Source organism: Neofelis nebulosa, chromosome 1 (genome assembly GCF_028018385.1).
Source record: "Neofelis nebulosa isolate mNeoNeb1 chromosome 1, mNeoNeb1.pri, whole genome shotgun sequence".
NCBI lineage: Eukaryota > Metazoa > Chordata > Mammalia > Carnivora > Felidae > Neofelis > Neofelis nebulosa.
Genome location: NC_080782.1, coordinates 165,066,372 through 165,085,284, shown reverse-complemented (window position 1 = coordinate 165,085,284; position 18,913 = coordinate 165,066,372). Strand labels below are relative to the sequence as shown.

The 18,913-nt window shown below is 45.6% G+C and overlaps 1 protein-coding gene across 2 annotated transcripts in view; it reads left to right on the top strand.

Annotated features, from left to right (window-relative positions):
• The window catches only part of MYO16 (myosin XVI), a 616,506-nt gene that overhangs the window by 184,751 nt on the left and 412,842 nt on the right, over nucleotides 1–18,913 (top strand). For both annotated transcript variants that reach the window (XM_058742988.1, XM_058742979.1), the window contains exon 3: nucleotides 10,095–10,165. In XM_058742988.1, coding sequence (XP_058598971.1) covers nucleotides 10,095–10,165 — 71 coding nt within the window. The remainder of the gene's footprint in view (nucleotides 1–10,094; nucleotides 10,166–18,913) is intronic.

The following is an 18,913-nucleotide window of genomic DNA, read 5'->3' as shown; positions in this document are numbered from 1 at the left end:
TGCATTAGTCACAGCTGCACAAGTGGGTTAGGTGGGGCTTTGAATCAGCCTGGCCATGGTGATCTTGGACCTCAGTCTCACAACTTCCAGATTTTAATCAGATCCAGTTTTGACCAAGTTTAGTAGGAAAGCAGAACTCTTAAACTAATTGCAAAGTAAAACAAAAACACAAAGGAAAAAACAACAACAACAAAAACTCATTGCAAAGTAATACGAAATTAGCCTTAACTACCAGAAGCCCAGTAGGTCAGTATGACTAAGGTGGTCCTCAGTGCACGTGATTGATTTGTCTGTAGTTCTCTTGCTAAGCCTAGAACTCTAACTCGGCCCTGACCACCTGGGTCTCCTCTTCCAGGAGAGTGGCTGGTGGCATTCTTGAATGTCCTGTTGATGCGGGTTGTTGCAGGATTTTTCACCACAATACCCGGGGTTCGTTGTCTCCCCACTTCGAAGAAGGAAGAGGGGGACACAGAATGAGCATCGGGCAGAAGTTTATTAAAAGTGTAAGATCAGAAGGGAAGAGTAGTAGCAAAGCTCTCTTTTCTGAGAGGGGACATTGGAAAGTGAACGCCGAGGACTGTAGGGGAGGGTCCTTGTTTTATAAGGTTCTGGTCAGCCCTCCCCCTCCCCCATCCCTTCCCCCTTGGTCCTTTTCAGGCTCTACCCTTACTGGCTGGATCGCTCTAGGTGCTGGGTTGTCCATTCCTGATGGGCTCGTTTCCATCGTAGGAGGGGTGGTCTCTGGCCATACTTAGGTCTTTCATCAAATTCCCGAAGGAACCCTGGGGGAGAGTAGGTGGGGTCTGTTCCATTGTTAAGAGGAACCTTAAGCCTGAAGGGGTTTGCTGTGACCACACACCCCCAGCATTGTTCCCAAATAGGTGTTTTTCCCCACCCAGGGACCTCAGGTCCTAATCTTTCCCTCTCTGCCTACTGGATCCTATCTTCTATCATAGGTAGACCTGATCCAAATCAGAAGCAACCAATTAATGTGTGACTGAGCGCCTCCCCTGAATATAAAACCCAAGCAGGTCCTCAAGGCGAGCTTCAGAACCCACTAGACCCTCTTCAGATCGCTGTGGGCTGGGGTGCAAATAGGCCAGCCAGCCCTTTGGATGCTGATTTCCACTGCTTCCCACCCTTCCCAGTATCATAATCATCAAGGTACTTTGACCTTAAAAACATATACATAATTGGGCGCTTCCTGATTTTAAGAATCTGGTGACAGAACTGGGGGATTAATTTATTTTTAAGTTCTGGGAGACGTTCTAAGCCTAATGAGGGTTGAGCATCATTGCCCCAGACTTGGACTCCAGCACCACCTGAGGCCTCCCCATTGACTCGGACCTTGACCTCTCAGATCGCCCCCTAAACCAAGATTCAGCTCAGACAGCTTTGGCTAAGTATTCATTTATTGAGAATAAATAGTGTGTTCTGAGGGTTCCCGTGGTTCAAGCAGTGCCAGGGGCCACGTTCTCAATGACCGATTAATGGGAAAGGATCTGCTGTGAGTTCTTAACATTGCCATGAATTCTCTTGTTCCAAGTCAGGTGTTTGGAGGTAATTTTCCAAGATTATAAAATCCTAGCACTTTGTCTCAAAGTGAATTTGGGTGGCCATCTGCACCAGAATCTCCTGGAGTGTGTGTTTGAAATGCAGAGTTTTGGATCCCATCCCTGGATGCCTGAATCAGTATCTGGACATAGGACTAGGGCATGATTCTGAAGGGTTGGGGAGACATGGCCCTAAGTCTTTCTGGGGGGAGAAAAGTGTTAACTTTACCAATGGGCTATTGCCCTCCAGAGGTCACAGCACCTGAACAGATGGACAGAATGCCTGTGGTAGTACAGTTTCATGGTAGACGTTGACAGAGAAGAAGTGATAATGAAAAGTAGGTTGAGAATCACTGAACTAGAAAAATCTAAAAAAAAAACAACAAACAAACTCAAGTCCTTGTTAGACATCCTAAAATTTGAGTTCTACTTAGGGTGGGGAATCCTTCCTGCTGTGCAAGCAGACATGCCTGTGGTGTTAATAACCTAATCTCTCTGTTCCTGCTTTCTGCTTCCCTTCCTTGTTGACATATTGATAAGATAAACCTTTTAAAGCATTTCTTAGAAGACTATCGATTGTTATGGAAATTCTCACATCTACCTTTTTGGAAGTCTTTAAAATTTATTTTTTAATTTTTTTTAATGTTTGTTTGTTTTTGAGACAGGGACAGACAGAGCATGAGCGGGGGAGGGGCAGAGACAGAGAGGGAGACACAGAATCCAAAGCAGGTTCCAGGCTCCGAGCCATCAGCACAGAGCCCGATGCGGGGCTCGAACTCACAGACCGAGAGATGATGACCTGAGCCGATGTCCGACGCTGAACCAATGGAGCCATCCAGGCTCCCCAACCTTTTTGGAAGTCTTAAATTGATGTGTTTACCATCCTTTCAGGGGCAAAAGGACCCTGCCTTGATTTTTTGTGGTCATTCTTTGTAACTTTTTATTTAGAAATTAAATTAAACTCGCAGAAGAGTTGAGCAAAGAAATCAAAAACTCCTGTACACCTCCCCAGCCCCCCAACCAAGCCTGCCACTTGCTGACATTTATCACCTAAGAGTTGTCTTTTCCTCTCTCTAGAAAATGCTTTCACTGGACTTACAACACAACTAGAACCCCAGATTATAGTGTGTTTCATTTATCCTTCCCTCTGTTGATTTAAAAAAAAATTAAACGATATTTATTTTTGAAAGACAGAGACAGAGCATGAGCAGGGGAGGGGCAGAGAGATAGGGAGACACAGAATCAGAAGCAGGCTCCAGGCTCCTAGCTGTCACCACAGAGCCTGACGTGGGCCTTGAACCCACGAACTGTGAGATCATGACCTGAGCCGAAGTCAGACGCTCAACCCACTGAGCCACCCAGGCATTGATTTTACACATAAAATCTTTGTGAGTATAGACCCGCTCTCATCATGAAAATCACATGAGCATTGATTGCTGCTGTAGTGAGGTATCCATATCAGTTCACAGGATCCCCAAAGCAGTTACTGTCCCCAGTTGCTGTCCAGTAACCATCCTAAATGTGCTGTGTGGCATCCAACCAGATAAGTCACAGTAATAGCTGGAGACTGGGAACAAGTGCTAATTACCAGCTGAACTCTTGGGTTTGGGGATTGTTGGTGATGGTGGGGACGTGGAGTGGGGACAGCCTACGTATATTCAAGTAAAGCTCCTTAGCAAAATTTTATGATGTCTTTTCATCCATTTTTTACCCCTACGGCTGAAGATTTAAAGACCGAATGTGTCTTTTTAAATATCAAATCATGCCCCGCACACAGACATCTCGGCGGAGCTCTGTGGCAGCTTGATGACGAAGCCACAAATATACAATAAATGCTGAATCAGTTCCAAGCGGCGACACTATAAAAGGAAGCCTCAGCTTCATTATTCTGTTTGGTCCCCAGATGGCTGTTTTTCCTCAGGCTGTTTTCCTGCGGATTTTATTGTCACAGAAAGACACTGCCATTTCACTTGACTGGCGATTGGAATCTCGTTATTATGAGGCTGCCGTGAACGTGTACCTTTGGGGAGAAAGTATTTTAACCTACATTTGGTAGGTTTACCCAAAAGGAGTAATGGGAGGGCCTGAAAATGGATTTTGACTCGTGTCTTGGTTTTGGAATTTCTCTATCCTGCTGCTGCTCTTGGCCTGTCAGACCCCAAGTACTTAGAAAAGTGCTCCGCTCTGTTGGCATTGGAAAAATGGACCCTCTCCTCTTTTGAAATTCTTTGTGATGAAATAATCAGGACGCAAGTAGCATTTTCTTCATTATATCTTAGCATCTAAGTTCTTTACAATGTCTGGTTTTAACCCTTCGCAGAGACCTAGAATTTAGCTCACTCTACCATTTGTGTGTGTGTGTTTATATGAAAACATGTTTATTTTGTCAATAGCTGAGTCCCCACCTTGGTCTCCACGGGCAACCCGCTTAGCGTGCAGCCCGTGGTTTGAATTCAGGGCTGTAAATCAGCCCGTCGGGACAATAGCTCAAATTCTATGCAGGGAGAAAAACCATGCTCAAATGGTCCCCACCTCTTGTCTCCGTAGGCTGATGTGTGGCCCAAACGAGAGGGGTGGGACTTCCTTGTCTGTCACTGTGGCACAAAGTTCTGGAGCTCGTGGGTGTTGTGCCTGCCTCATCCTGGACCTTCTTGGCCCCCCTCCTTCTCGACCTTGGGCTTCCCCCACCCCGTGGTGGGCTGAGTTTACCTTCCTAGCCCCTGAAAGCCCACTGTTAAATTTTCAGGAATTTGCCAGTTGGTTGTACACCAGGGAAACAAAGCCTATAGAAAAGTGAAAGCATACAAACTTACAGTTAGGTAGATGGCAATAAAACCAAGGGTAACACGCAACACTCATCACTTCCTAACTAGTTCACTTAGGCCCTCAAAGTCACGTTTGTGTCTTGCGGTGAGTGCTGGAAGTGCCCCCCAATCATGTGCTGTCTCATGTGTCACATCTTTTTCCAACCCTGGGTTCGGTGACTTCTTGTTGGGGGCCTGAGATGAGAGAATTACACCACAAAAGTCGGCGTCATTTACTGTCTTACTGATCGTCTAGAATTAAGAAGTTTTGGAGGATGTGTTCATTCAGGGCTATACTTACAAATACGTTATGTCAGGGGCACCCAGGTGGCTCAGTCAGTTAAGCATCCAACTTCGGCTCAGGTCATGATCTCATGATTCCTGAGTTTGAGCCCCGCGTTGGGCTCTGTGCTGACAGCCCAGAGCCTGGAGCCTGCTTTGGATTCTGTGTCTCCCTCTCTCTCTGCCCATCTACTGCTCATGCTCTATCTCTGTGTCTCTCAAAAATAAAAATTAAAAAATTAAAAATAAATGTGTTATGTCAGCACCAAAAATGTGACAAAATATGATACATTGTCTAAAAACCCTGGTCTTACTTCCACAGATGTTTCTCAGGTCCTTGATAAGTGAGTGACATCTGACATACTTCAGGGGAGTCAGCGAACTTTCTGGAAAGGGCCAGATAGAAAATATGTCAGACTTTACAGGCCACATAAAGTCTATGTTGCCCAGTCTTCTTGGATTTTTTGGTTGTTTTTTTTTTTTATTTTTTATTTCTTTTCTTATGTATGCCTTGAAAATGTAAAAATCATTTTTAATTCAAAGTCTTACAAAATCCACAGCTGGATTTGGCCTGCCAGCCATAGTTTTACATCCCCCCTGCCCCGCCCCAGCTCTACTCACCAGTGTCAGTGAGAATATCTACCCAAATGTCAAGGTCATATGCACTAATTATAGCCACAGACTGGCTGTGGATATAACAGTTCAACAAAAAGCATCAAAATTATTCTGTGAGATCAATTGGCTATATGGCATTTACAACATTGAGCGGGTTGCACAGCCTTTGTATCAGTAAAATGTGTAGTAAACACATAAAGGCATATCTGTCTGTCCAGCTTTCCATCCCTCCTTCCCTCCATCCATCCCTCCCTCCATCACTCTATCCATCCTTCCCTCCCTTCATCCATCCATCCCTGCATCCCTGCATCCCAGCATCCATCCATCCATCCATCCATCCATCCCTCCCTCCCTCCACCCACCCATTCCTCCCTGCCTCCCTCCCTCCCTCCATCCCTGCATCCATCCAGATCTCCATCCCCATCCATCCCAGCACGCCGGTGCGGCTCCCCCTGCCTCTTGATTACTCATCCATGTTCTGCACCCTACAGACTGTCCTCCCTGGATGTGGTGTCAGTGCTCCATAGACCGCCCCCCCCCATGCCATGTAGCTCAGACTCCTGCTGTGTCCCCGCCTGCATAGTGTGTTCTCTATCTTCCACAACAAAGCTGTGCATGCTCACTGTTGTGACTGCCACCCCACTGCCTGATCGTGAATCTGCTTTCAGAATTCATCTATTTTTTTAAATGGTTATTTCTGAGAGAGAGAGGGAGCGAGAGAGAAAGTGTGAGTGTGAGTGGGGCGGGAGGGGGGTGGGTCACAGGATCTGAAGCTGGCCCTGCGCTGACAGCACAGAGCCCGATGTGGGGCTTGAACTCATGAACCATGAGATCATGACCTGAGCCGAAGTAGGATGCTTAACCGACTGAGCCGCTTAGGCACCCTGCATCCAGTACTTACACAGAGGGTGGGAGCAAGAGACCCCTTCGGGCCTTTGTGTTGCCCTCCAGCAGCAGCTGTAACAGACATGCTGTAGACCAGGGCCTTAAACAACAGACACTTATTCCTCGCGGTTCTGGAGGCCAGAAAGTCCAAGATCAAGGTCCCAGCAGACGTGGCCGCTGCTGAGGGCAGCTTCCTCGTTTATGGATGGCCTCCTTCTCACTGTGTCCCCACAGGACAGAGAGGGTGAGCTGTGGTCTCTTCGTACCCGAATAAGGGCACTAATCCCACCAGGAGGTCTCGGTCCTCATTACCTCCCTCATTCCCATCTCATCAGCCCCCAGGGGCCCCCTTCCTGATGTGGTCACCTTGGGGGTGGTGAGGCTTCAACACAGGAATTCGGGAAGGACACACACATTCAGCCCATATTATGCTTAGCTCATGAATCTTTTCAAACCCTTTGCTTGAAACCCTGTCATCTACTTTGTTGCCCACAAACTGGTGTCCAAATCCTGTAGGGTGTAGTCTCCTCCGAGCTGTCCACTCCCCAGGTCATGGTCCTCACGGCCTCCTGCCTTATCCTTTTCACCCCTTTCATGGTTGGCACACCACACACGCATCCTCCGGGTGAATGCTGCAAGGTTGGGGTCTTCATGTCCTACGCTTACATTCGACATTTAAAAATCAGAAGGTTTTGAGAAAATTGAGAACAAACCTTAAGTTATGGATTCTAAAGTCTGTTATTATGGGGTTTTGTGACTTAGAATAATTATACTAACAGAAATCCTTTGGAGATCGGTACCCAGTGCTGGGGGCACAATGAATATGCCGTACTGTCGTTCCCTTTCCATTCTCTCAGGGCCCCCATGACCTGAGTCCAGTGACTGTCCGTTATTTTGATCTGACAGGACACGGAGGCACAGAGGATTCAGTCGCTCTCCCATTGGGGCCAGGCCCCAGAGCCAAGTCTGTGGAACCCCAAGGCCAGGGTGTCACCGGCTCCTATTATGTGTAACTCACTACACATGTGCAAGGTGGATTCGATTCAAGAAATCTGATGGCGTTTTACACATGTCATAAGTGATATAATCTGCCTCCTACTGTATTTGTAGTTCAAGAGCTTGGCTGTAGAAGCTGTAAAAGCACTCTATAGACATTAGTTAATTCAAGATGAATATGTACATTTGCTAAAAAAATAAACATTCAGGTAAAAGTGCTGTTCATCTTCTGAGGAAAGCATTGATACACATGTTGAATTCACTTGCTGTTGTCGGCAATGGACTTTTCAAAATTAAGCGTAAGAAGGGGCGCTGGGATGGCTCCGTCGGTTAAGTGTCTGACCCTCGATTTCGGCTCAGGTCATGATCTCACGATTCCTGAGTTCAAGGAACATCGGGCTCTGCGCTGATGGTACAGAACAGAGCCTGCTTGGGATCCTCTCTCTCTGCCTCTCCCCTATTCATCCATCCATTCATTCATTCATTGTCTCTCTCTCTCTCTCTCTCTCTCTCTCTCTCTCTCTCTCTCTCTCAAAAGTAAATAAATTAACATTTAAAAATTCTTAAAAATTAAGGGTAAGAAGATGTGAGGGAACAGAAAGTGTGTCCGTTTACAATTCATGTGCACAGAGAGAGCCAGGAACAGGGGGCAAAAGGACATCTGTTGTGCCAGGCGGGATCGCCCCTAGAAATACAGAGAGGACAGGAAAGGCAATACCTTCCTAGATGTTGTCCTGGTGGCCGAGGGGCAGGATGCCCAAGGAAGTAAATGGATGCCCCACGTGCTGTCAGGTTACTCTCGATCCCGTGAGACAGCCATCTTGGGCAAGTTGTGTTGTAACAAACTACCCACATTTGGAGAATTTGTCTTACGAGGAGAATTAAATTCTTCACTGGAGAAAGAGCATCCCAAGAGGAAGCCATTTGGAAGATGAACAGGTGTGGACGTTCTCCTACTAAGGATGCTCTCAGGGTGCGGACGGGCATCAGCAGGTACAGATCCAAGAAGCCACATGTGACCGCTGTGGACCAAGCACAGGAATGTGTCTGAGTTCCCTGGGAAGAGGCATTTGGACAAAGGCACTCCGATTTCAGGAAGGGCTGTCTGGAGGGCACGCGGGGCTGGGTGTGGATGTCCTCTGCTGTCACCACCTTACCCTCATTTTGGACAAGCTGTTCTGCTTCCCTGTTCACCTCCAGTGCACATGCCATCAAAGGGATGGCCTTTCTGGAGAGGGGACTGCCGGAGTAGCCGTGTCCACCAGGACCCGTGGCGCCCCTTCTGACGTGCAGTTAGCTTTGGGGAAGATGGGGACACGCTGGCGATTGGAACACATAAAAGAATTGGGGTGCCATAGCAAAGAAGGTACATTCAGGTAGCACTCCAGACTGCCAAGAAACTTCATGGAAAGAGAGTGTGTTCAGTGAGGCACGAGTTTGAATCTGAGCCATTTCATTCAGTTCTATGTTACAATAGAAAAAAAAAGAGTCACTGTTGCTTTAATTATAGTTTTTGTGGAAAATGCTCTAAAGGCTTTTTATTGAGACTGTGATACTGCTGTTAACTGTGGAAACCACGAGAGTGCTTTGGGGAGCTGATGAGCCTTTCTGCGAGGCTGGCCCTGGAGCCAGTGGAAGCAGGGGTCTCCTTATGCCCGGGGCATTCTTTGTACTAATGAATTCACCTTTGCTGTTAAATGGAAACACAGGTCACCTTCCAACTGTGCATTTAGTGTGATAATTGGTATATGTTTTGACCTATTTGGCATTATTCTTTTTTAATTTTTTTAATGTTTTATTTTTGAGAGAGAGACAGACAGACAGAGTGCGAGCAGGGGACAGGCAGAGAGAGAGGGAGACACAGAATCCAAAGCAGGCTCCAGGCTCTGAGCTGTCAGCACAAAGCCCGACGTGGGGCTCGAACCCACAGACCACAAGATCATGACCTGAGCCGAAGCCAGACGCTTAACTGACTGAGCCACCCAGGCACCCCCGGCATTAGTAATTTAGGTAGAAATGGCCTTGTCCCATAGTGCCTCTTGGAATGATGGGTACACTACTGTCACATGAAAGGAGGTTTAATATGCAAAGTATAAACTTTATTTTAAACCAATGGGTCCTAACGAGATTAAAAAATAAAGTTAACTGAACTGGCCCATGTACCCCAATGTTCATAGCACCACTATCAACTATAGCCAAAGTACGGCTTTGTTAGAGCCCAGATGTCCATCCCCTGGTGAATACATAAAGAAGATGTGGTATATATATGCAATGGAGTATTACTTGGCGATCGAAAAGAATGAAATCTTGCCATTTGCAACAACATGGATGGAACTCGAATGTATTGTGCTGAATGAAATGTCAGTCAGAGAAAGATAAATATCACGTGATTTCACTCATATGTGGGATTCAAGCAACACAACAGATGAATGTAGGGGAAGGGAAGGAAAAATAAGATAAAAACAGAGAAGGAGGCAAACCATAAGAGACTCTTAAACACAGAGAACAAACGGAGGGTTGCTGGAAGGGGCGGGGGGGGGGGGTAGGCTAGATGGGCAACGGGCCCTGAGGAGGGCACCTGTTGGCAGGAGCCCTGGGTGTCGTATGGAAGTGATGAATCACGGGGTTCTGCTCCTGAAACCAAGACTACTCTGTATGTTGACTAACTTGAATTGAAGTAAATACAATTTTTTTTTTTAAAAAAAGTGTTCCTTTTTCTGAATAATTTGCACAGCTGTGATAGGAAATTATACGGACAAATAGAGGATTAAGTTTGAATGTGCAGATAGATGCCCTCAGCCCTCCATACACGAAGTTGAGGTCAGACGGCGATCAATGTGTCTTCTTTCGCTTTTGTGGCTGTTTGCAGTTTAGAGCTGAATGAACCGCTACAGGTTTTGTATTCACGGGGTGGATAAAAGACGTGCTCTAACCGCCTTCTGCTCTTTCCGTCCTGCAGCGCTCCGGCTCCTGAAGGAGGGCGCGGATCCGCACACCCCCGTTTCCTCAGGAGGGTCCCTGCTCCATCTGGTGAGAACCGGCCTGGGCAGGCCTGGGGGGATGCAGGGGGGAGACTCAGTCCTGGGTTCCAAACTCAGTTGCCAAATGCACACGTGCCAGAGGCTGGTCAACACATGATGTTTCCAAATGATCAGGCTCAGATATTGACCTGCAGTGTTTACTTCCGCACTGACGTTTGTAATTAATCTTTGATACATGGAGTCAGAACTCCTGGCCTCAAGAAGATGCTGTAGAAAAAGAAATAGATGGTATTGTATCCATTGGAGACTCCTAGGCAATCATTCTCTTGCTTCTTTCTACAAGTTGCCTTTATTGCTGCCGTGAACTTTCTCGATACTCTGCTGGTGACCAGGTTCACATAAATGTGAATAAAGCTTACCTGCATTCTTTTGGGGACCAAGCAGTGAATAAGTCAATCAACAAATAAATAATTGCCTGAACACAAGAATATTAGGTTCCTGTGCAAGAAATTGTTACTGATTCAGGTAAAAATTAAGTGAAAGCTTTCAATTCACTGGTCTTCAAGACTTCATTTTGGAAAATATCAAAATTAACATAACGTGAAAACCCTCACTTAGGATCATCTACCAAGGTCAGAGATCAGCTGTATTTCTTCGCGGTACTGTGAACTATGTGAAAGAAGGTGATACATCAAACAGCCGGAAGCTTCAGGACTCGGCATGGGTTCTCAGCCTTGACTGCACGTTAGAATCACCCGGGAGCTGTAAAAGGCCGACACCCGCCTCCCAACCGTAGCCCCATGTCTGGAGATTCTGGCTTAATTTTTCTGGGATGTAGCGATTCTGGGCTCCCCCGGCTGATTCTAATTTACAGCCTAGGTTGAGAAGCGGTGCATAACTTGTACCCACAGAAGACTCAGGATATCTGGGATACAGACAATCCTCTTATGCACTCAGCAGCATGGAAAAATAACTCAGACTGTTGATAGGTGACAGTCTGTAGAAGAAATGTAAACTGTTTCTCTCCAGCGTTGGTTGAGACAGATGTCTAGATTACTTTTTCCTTCTCTGCAGTGTTTTGGTCTTGACATCTCTCCATTTTATACTCAGATCATTACGTGGCTTGTGTGATGTTTCTGTGGGGCCCTGCCTCATTAATCCCTGGGTCCCGGGTCTGATGGTGATGATAATCCTAGGCCAGGGACGTGCTGCTAACAGCTTTCTGTAGACAAACATCCTCCCCTTGGCCGATACGATTATCTCTCTACCAGGAGGTGCAGTGATCAGCATGTTCAAAAGAGACCAGGCCAGGCTCTACGCTCTTTCCTCGGGAGTGTCTACCCTTGTCTCTATGTCCCCCATCAAAAGATGATCGGGAGAGGATTAGATCCCAGGCCAGATGCTTCTGGTCTTTTCCTCTCCTATGTAACTTCATGTACACTTACTCCTTTTATTAAATTTGAGGAGATGCCGAAGCTCACGGAGACTCATTTTTCCCATCTGTGAAATGGGCAGATTATCTGGGCTCTTGTGCTCAGAGTATTTGTTGTGATGTGTACGTACCGCTGCGTGCGTCGTGATGATCAAATAGATACGAAAATAACTTTTAAGCCACGACGTGCCTCTGATATGTTAGATATTGATTAACATATACATTATATTGTATTATTTATGATGCATTTTCATATGAATTAATTTTTCATTCTCAGTGTGGTTGGGAATATGCCTCTATTACCTTCCTAGTTGGAATGAGAAAACAGGAGAATGAAACACTTTGGCCAGGGTCACATAGTAGCAGACAGTACAGAGCTTCCCCTCTGGCCTCTGAGGACAAATACAACATTCTTGTCGTGTGTTTTCCAATGACACCTGCAAGCTGTTCGTTTAAGCTTTCAGAGAACACACCGTTATTCTAATCCGAGTGCTGGAAGACCTGTTCTGCGAACAAATCACGTCAATGCATTGTTAATATTGCCAAGAATGCATTATTACTGAGTGTGGGTCTTTGTGAGAGAGAGAAAGAAACAGCCACTTCTTTATATATGTTATGCACTTGAGGGTAACGTGCCCATGAAAGTGCATCCTAGCCTTCGGCAAATCAGTGGTTGCTTTCTGGACATCTGACACACAGCCAGATGCCATTGTCTCCCTTCTCCCGGACCACGGCCACCCTCTCTTAAACCATCATCCCTTCCCTGGGTAGGGAGCATCATCTCTCCTCTCCCCAACCCTCCTCGCCTACCCTGAAGTCCGTTCCCACGCAGAAGCCCAATCAGCGTCACTCATCCATCCGAATATCCCAGACGCTTTCCTTCCCGCTCCAAGAAAAACCCAAAGTCCTACGTAGAGCCATCCCGTGACCTGCTCCGCTGTGGCCCCGCCCCAGCTACTCCCCTCTTGTTCTCGTGGCTCCTTGCTGTGCCCACCATGTTCACAGGTGCTCCCCGCTCCAGTCCTTCCCCCTGGAACATTGCTCCGCAGGTGTCCACGCAGCCCATGCCTTCATTTGCTTGGGTCTCTATTCAGAAGTCCTCTAACACAACAGGCTCCCCTGGCTTGCCCTGGAGGATGTAGCAGCCTGCCGTCACGACTCCACGACCAACCTGACTTTCAGCTGGCTGCTGGTTTCTTTCTGGTGCCACCAAACAGACTACGGACCCGACGATAATGTTCTGTTTATTAGACTGTGTGCTCCCTGAGAGCAGGCACTGGGCATATTCTCCTCAGCCTATTTTATCTGCCGGGCCTGGGGGGCGCCCAGCACACAGACGACGCTCAGTAGGTTTGCTGAGTAGGAAAGTTGATGCGTTAACTACTTAATTAATAACTGATGCTGTGATAGGTATTAGGGGTGCGAAGGCTCAGAACACATTCTGTGCCCATATGGAGTTTAGTTTTCTGAGGGAGAGAGAAAAACAAACACCGATTGGAGAAGACCCAGAATACGGGTAAACAGAAAACAGTGAAAGAGAAAGATAAGGAGGCCACGCCTGCCTGGGGAGAACATTCGGACACCTTTGTCCACCCTCCTGATCAGACTTAATTACCCTTTTATCGAAGATCTCCTAGCGCACCGTCCTGGCTTCTAGCGATCTTGTCACGATGGGTTCTCATTAATGGATGATATGCCTTTTCTCTCTGCTAGCCTGAATTTTCAAAACCTGTGACTGTCTTAGATACTTTAATGTCCTTGGCGTGTGATGTATAGGAAATACTCAATCCATTATCCATGAATGAACGAATGCATGCATGCATGCATGCTTGGGCTCCAAGGACATGAGGATCTCTTTGGCTAATGTGAAGTTAGTTATTTGAGACCCAGGTCACAGAGTATAAAGATTCAGAAATGGTGGAATCAGAAGGAAAAAAGAAAGGAGAGGATTAAAGCGATAAGATAGAGGGAAATACTGCATCAACTTCGCACTCAGTGCACGTATGTAGCGTTTCTCTACCGTGAGGCATGGCTGTGAGCCTCAGATAAAGGGCAGGCGCAGGAGGAGTGCGCATGAGAAAGCCCGGTGACAGCTAACCGGCTACGGGCATGGTGCTGAGTCCCCTTTTGCTGGGGTTCCCGAGTAAATAAAAGCAAATGAAAAATTGCAGGTTGCCAGAGGGAGAAAATTACAGGGTTTCAACATGCCGTAGGTATTGAAAAAGGCAATTTAGGCCATCTGAAATGTCAACTGAGCCTGTCTGCTGTTTGCCCCACCTTGGGGGCATCCTGCGTTAAGAAGCCTGATGTGTTATCAGCACTGAAGCTCTAATTATAGATGCTCAGATCAACGTCTTTGGGGAAAAAAGGCAGCATATGTTTGTGTGGGCCACCGAGAATAAGCTGCGGAGATTGTTGAGATTTCCAGAGTTTTGTTCGTTTAACTTAGTTAACGCTGAGTGAACTCATTCCAAGTGTAGATTTCGGTACATTTCTCTCAGAAGTGCCAGGAGAACTTTGATGCTGGAGATGAACAAATGCCATTGGATTACAGGTAAACATTTGTGAAGAAGGTTTTAGTGTATTTTATCATATAAAATCTTTAGTTTTATCTAATTTTCACACTTTCAACCAATGCCTCCCATTAGCTTGTTTACCTGCCCTTCATTAAATAATTCACATATCAAACATATGGCAGGTGTCAACTCCTGTGAGAGACAGGGGGAAATATTGACAGCAGGTAACTGTATCTGCACCCCAGGCATTTAGTCTTGGGAGGGCAAATAGATGAAAACTCAGATTTAACTCCGGGGTGGCTCAGTCGCTTAAACGTCTGACTCCTGATTTCAGCTCAGGGTCATGGTCTCAGAGTTTGTGAATTCAACTCCCACGTTGGTCTCTGTGCTGACGGTTCAGAGTCTGCTTGGGATTCTCTCTCTCCCTCTCTCTCTGCCCCTCCCCTGCTCATATTCTCTCTCACTCAAAATAAATGAATAAACTTAAAAAAATAAATTATGATATTTATGGATTCAGAAACAGAATCACATAGGTTTTGCTGAAATACTGTCCAGGGTTTTATGTTCTGACCGCTAATAAATGAGCTCTTGAGAAGGAGCTCGGGATGGTAACCAAACCCTCTTGAATGGGGTATGAAATCCAAATTCTTTTAATGTGACAGCAGCAGACCCCAGTGAAGCTTACGTGAAATATGTTAGAAATGGGCAATACTTTCTTTGACCTGGTGGATTCTAGTTTGACATGAAGACAGGTCTTTGCATGGTGGACATCAGGTAGCTATCAAAAATACTGAGCCACAGCAGATACGGAAATCTGTTCACGACATATTGGTAAATATCAAAAGTAGGTTAGAGTGTAGTGTATTTAGTACAGTCAGGTAGATAGATGAGACGAGGGAAAGAGAGAAACGTTTTCAAAAGCAGAGAAAATCTTGATGGCTAGAGAAAAATTTTTAACAGTGACTCAGGTTGGGGAAAGGAGACAAAGTCTTTTCATCTTTACTCTGTCTTTTTACATATTGCTCGATCATTTACAATAATCAGCATGTATCTTTCACATAATAGAAGAAATTAATCAAAGGGGTTACGGCTGCATTTTTATTAGAAGCTTAAATTTTAATCACTTCCTGCTCTTACGAGAAAGTCTGGTGTCTGAATTGGCTGTTCATTGGGCTTCACTATACACGTCTTTCAAGCTTCAGGAGCTGGGAGAAGCAGTAGTAATTAGAAAACAACCACAGTAGCAGCTTTTAAAACATCTTAGTATCTTTTAAATTGAGGAGAAAATAGTGTATTTTGAAAAGAGTCACAGGCCAGCTGTTGTTGGTCTTTTCCTCTCATATGTAACTTCATGTACACTTATTCCTTTCATTAAATTTGAGGAGATGCCGAAGCTCACGGAGACTCATTTTTCCCATCTGTGAAATGGGCATATATCTGGGCTCTTGTGCTCAGAGTATTTGTTGTGATGTGTATATTAGGACTGTGGAGGAAACGTCTAAAGAAAGATTTCATTTTATTTTAAAGTTTATTTACTTCTTTTGAGAGGGTGGTGCAGAGAGAGAGAGGGAGAGAGAGAATTTCAGGCAGGCTGAAATTCAGCACTGTCAGCACAGAGCCTGGTGCAGGGCTCGATCTCACGAACCGTGAGATTGTGACCTGAGCCAAATTCCAGAGTCAGACGCTTAACCAGCTGAGACACCCAGGCGCCCCAAGAAAGATTTTATTTTAAAACTGATTTAGGGGCGCCTGGGTGGCGCAGTCGGTTAAGCGTCCGACTTCAGCCAGGTCACGATCTCGCGGTCCGTGAGTTCGAGCCCCGCGTCAGGCTCTGGGCTGATGGCTCGGAGCCTGGAGCCTGTTTCCGATTCTGTGTCTCCCTCTCTCTCTGCCCCTCCCCCGTTCATGCTCTGTCTCTCTCTGTCCCAAAAATAAATAAAAAAAAAAAAAAAAAAAAAAAAAAAAAAAAAAAATAAAACTGATTTAGGTATTAAAGAGCAAACATGGTGGATAGATATGTGGAAGTTGTCTACACTTTCCCTGCCCACCCACTCCGGAGCGTCTGGGCATCCACCAGGTTACTCTACCCTCCTTTGCTTTCCTGGAAGGTATAAGGGGAAACCTGTAAGGCCAAGTGCTGGCAAGAAATGAATTATAGCAGAAGAAAATGTGCCCTCTCCAGGGACTGTCCCTGGGAGTTTCTTGGGTGATGGGGAACAGGGGACATTGATACAGGATGGTACACCAGGAAGCAGAGGCGATTGAATGAGCAAGATGGACCCAAGTGATCATGTCATTGAGGAGGAGAGTCCAGCTATTCTGCAGTCTGAGGACAATGCTAGAAAGTGCTAGAAGTAGAGTTTCTGTTGCCTGGAAACCATGACTCCTTTAAATTTTTCCAAGGATGTAATTAATTCAATTTAAAAAAAAATTTTTTTTAACGTTTATTTATTTTTGAGACAGAGAGAGACAGAGCATGAACGGGGGAGGGGCAGAGAGAGAGGGAGACACAGAATCTGAAACAGGCTCCAGGCTCTGAGCAGTCAGCACAGAGCCCGACGCGGGGCTCGAACCCACATACCGCGAGATCGTGACCTGAGCCGAAGTCAGATGCTTAGCCGACTGAGCCACCCAGGCGCCCCTAATTCAATTTTTTTAAATGTTTTACTTATTTTTGAGAGACAGAGAGAGACTGAGCGTGAGCAGGGGAGGAGCAGAGAGAGGGAGACAGAATCCGAAGCAGGCTCCAGGCTCTGAGCTGTCAGTGCAGGGCCTGACGCAGGGCTTGAACTCATGAGCAGTGAAATCATGACCTGAGCCAAAGTTGGATGTTTAACCGACTGAGCCACCCTGGTGCCCCAAAAGTCAAATTTGTGGCCCAACTTTGCATGGTAAAATCCAACATTTCTTTTGTCTGTGAGAATCATGTTATCCATAACTGGAAAGTCTGAGTCCAGCATTTTTTATCATTAATAGAGTATCCATCGGAATCTTGAATGAAAATCTTAACCTTGATCTATACTGCGGGTATATTTTTATTTGGATTGCCTGCGTGCATGGCTTAGGGGGTAAAAGTGCACATTGTGGCATTTCTCAGAAGGTCACCAGAAACTGAAGGGAGTGAGTTTTCATTTTTGAGCAAATGTACCACACAGGACTGGTTCATTCAAAAATTGTAAAAAATTCTGTAGTAAAGTTACCAGTGAGATTGTTGTTTTGTTGTTTTGTTTTGTTTCTGCAACGATAGAACCCAATTTATAATGAATCAGAATCTTGCATGACAGGGTGAAGGCAGATGGGTGAGGAATTCTTTACAGATGTCTTTCATCTGTGAGCCCCTCTGAGAAAAATCCCAGCCAACCAGTATGGAGAGCACTGGGACAGAGCCTTCCCAACTGGAACTTGGATGTTGCACCCAGAAAGGTTTTCCCTGAGGTATCGGCTTGAAACTCTCCTGCTCAGAAAAGCCTTCCATGCCAAATGATGTGTAATTCCCCAAAGAGCTATTTTCATTCCTCCTCCGGATTGTTCATGCTGTTTCCTACTTTGGGGTGCTTCTCTGAGATGGCCCCACAGCTCACTGCACTTCCCCATCATACTTCTCTTTTGACTGCATTACCCTCTTGAATTTGGCTATTGACTAGGGACAGTATCTAGTTCATAGACCAACTCTGGCATGGCACCACCCTGGGCGTATGGTAGGTCTTCAGTGAATAATTAATCGATTATGATTAATGTCTCAGCCCACCTCCCCCCACAATCCTTCAAGACTCAGATCCTGTGCTGAGTACCCCATATTGGAGTACTATTCCAGTTCTATTCAGGCTGTTGGTAGCCCCCACCGTGACTCTATACAATGCTCTGAACACCCTCAATCTCATTTAAGTGGGTTGTCTGGCACTATGTTATTAAACATTACATGTTTAATTAAATTACATTAAACAAGTGTAGTTACTATGTCATTAAACATTACATGTACATTTCCAAGCACAGTACCTGGAATAGAGTGTTGCCTAACAAAATCTTGGTGATCCAAAGTGAAGCAAACCAATATTGCAGCTGAAGGGGCAGAGTTTACATTCACTTAAAAGGATAAAAGTTTGATTAGGATTTAAAATTTTCTGGAAATGCATCAATGGTACATCTGAATCTCTTTAGAAATAGCCGGTTTTATAATTAGAGTTTGGTTCAATTGGCTGGAAGATATGTGTGTTTGGAAGGCAGGTGGCAATAATAATAACCATAATTCAACTTTAGATGTTCTGGGTCATTTCTGTATGGCAAGGTAATCTGCAGTACAAGTATTTACCAGGGAGAAGATACAGATCTTTGACTTACGATGGGGTTATGTCTGGATAAACCACACAAGTTGAAAATATCATTAAGTCAAAATGCATTTGATACGTCTAACCTACTGAACATTATAGCTGAGTCTAGCCTGCCTTAAATGTGCTCAGACCATGGACATTAGCCTACAGTTGGGCAAAAATCATTGAACGCAAAGCTCATTTCCTAATAAAATGTTGACTACCTCCTGTAATTTATTGAATTCTCTACTGAAAACGACACGCACAGAATGGTTACCTGGGTGCAGCATGGTTGTCAGCATTTCGGTTGTCTCTGCTCACAATGGCGTGGCTGCATGGGGGCTGCATCTGCTGCCCCAGCATCACAAGAGGGTGAACTGCGTGTTGCCAGCCCTGCACGTGATCCAAATTCAAAATTCTTTCACACCTTCGTAACATCTAAATATCATTAAGTTGAACCATGGTAAGTCCGAGACCATCAGCAACGTAAAAAGCAAAAATGATGAGAGGTATGGTCAAGAGCGTGTAATGAGTGCAGTTCC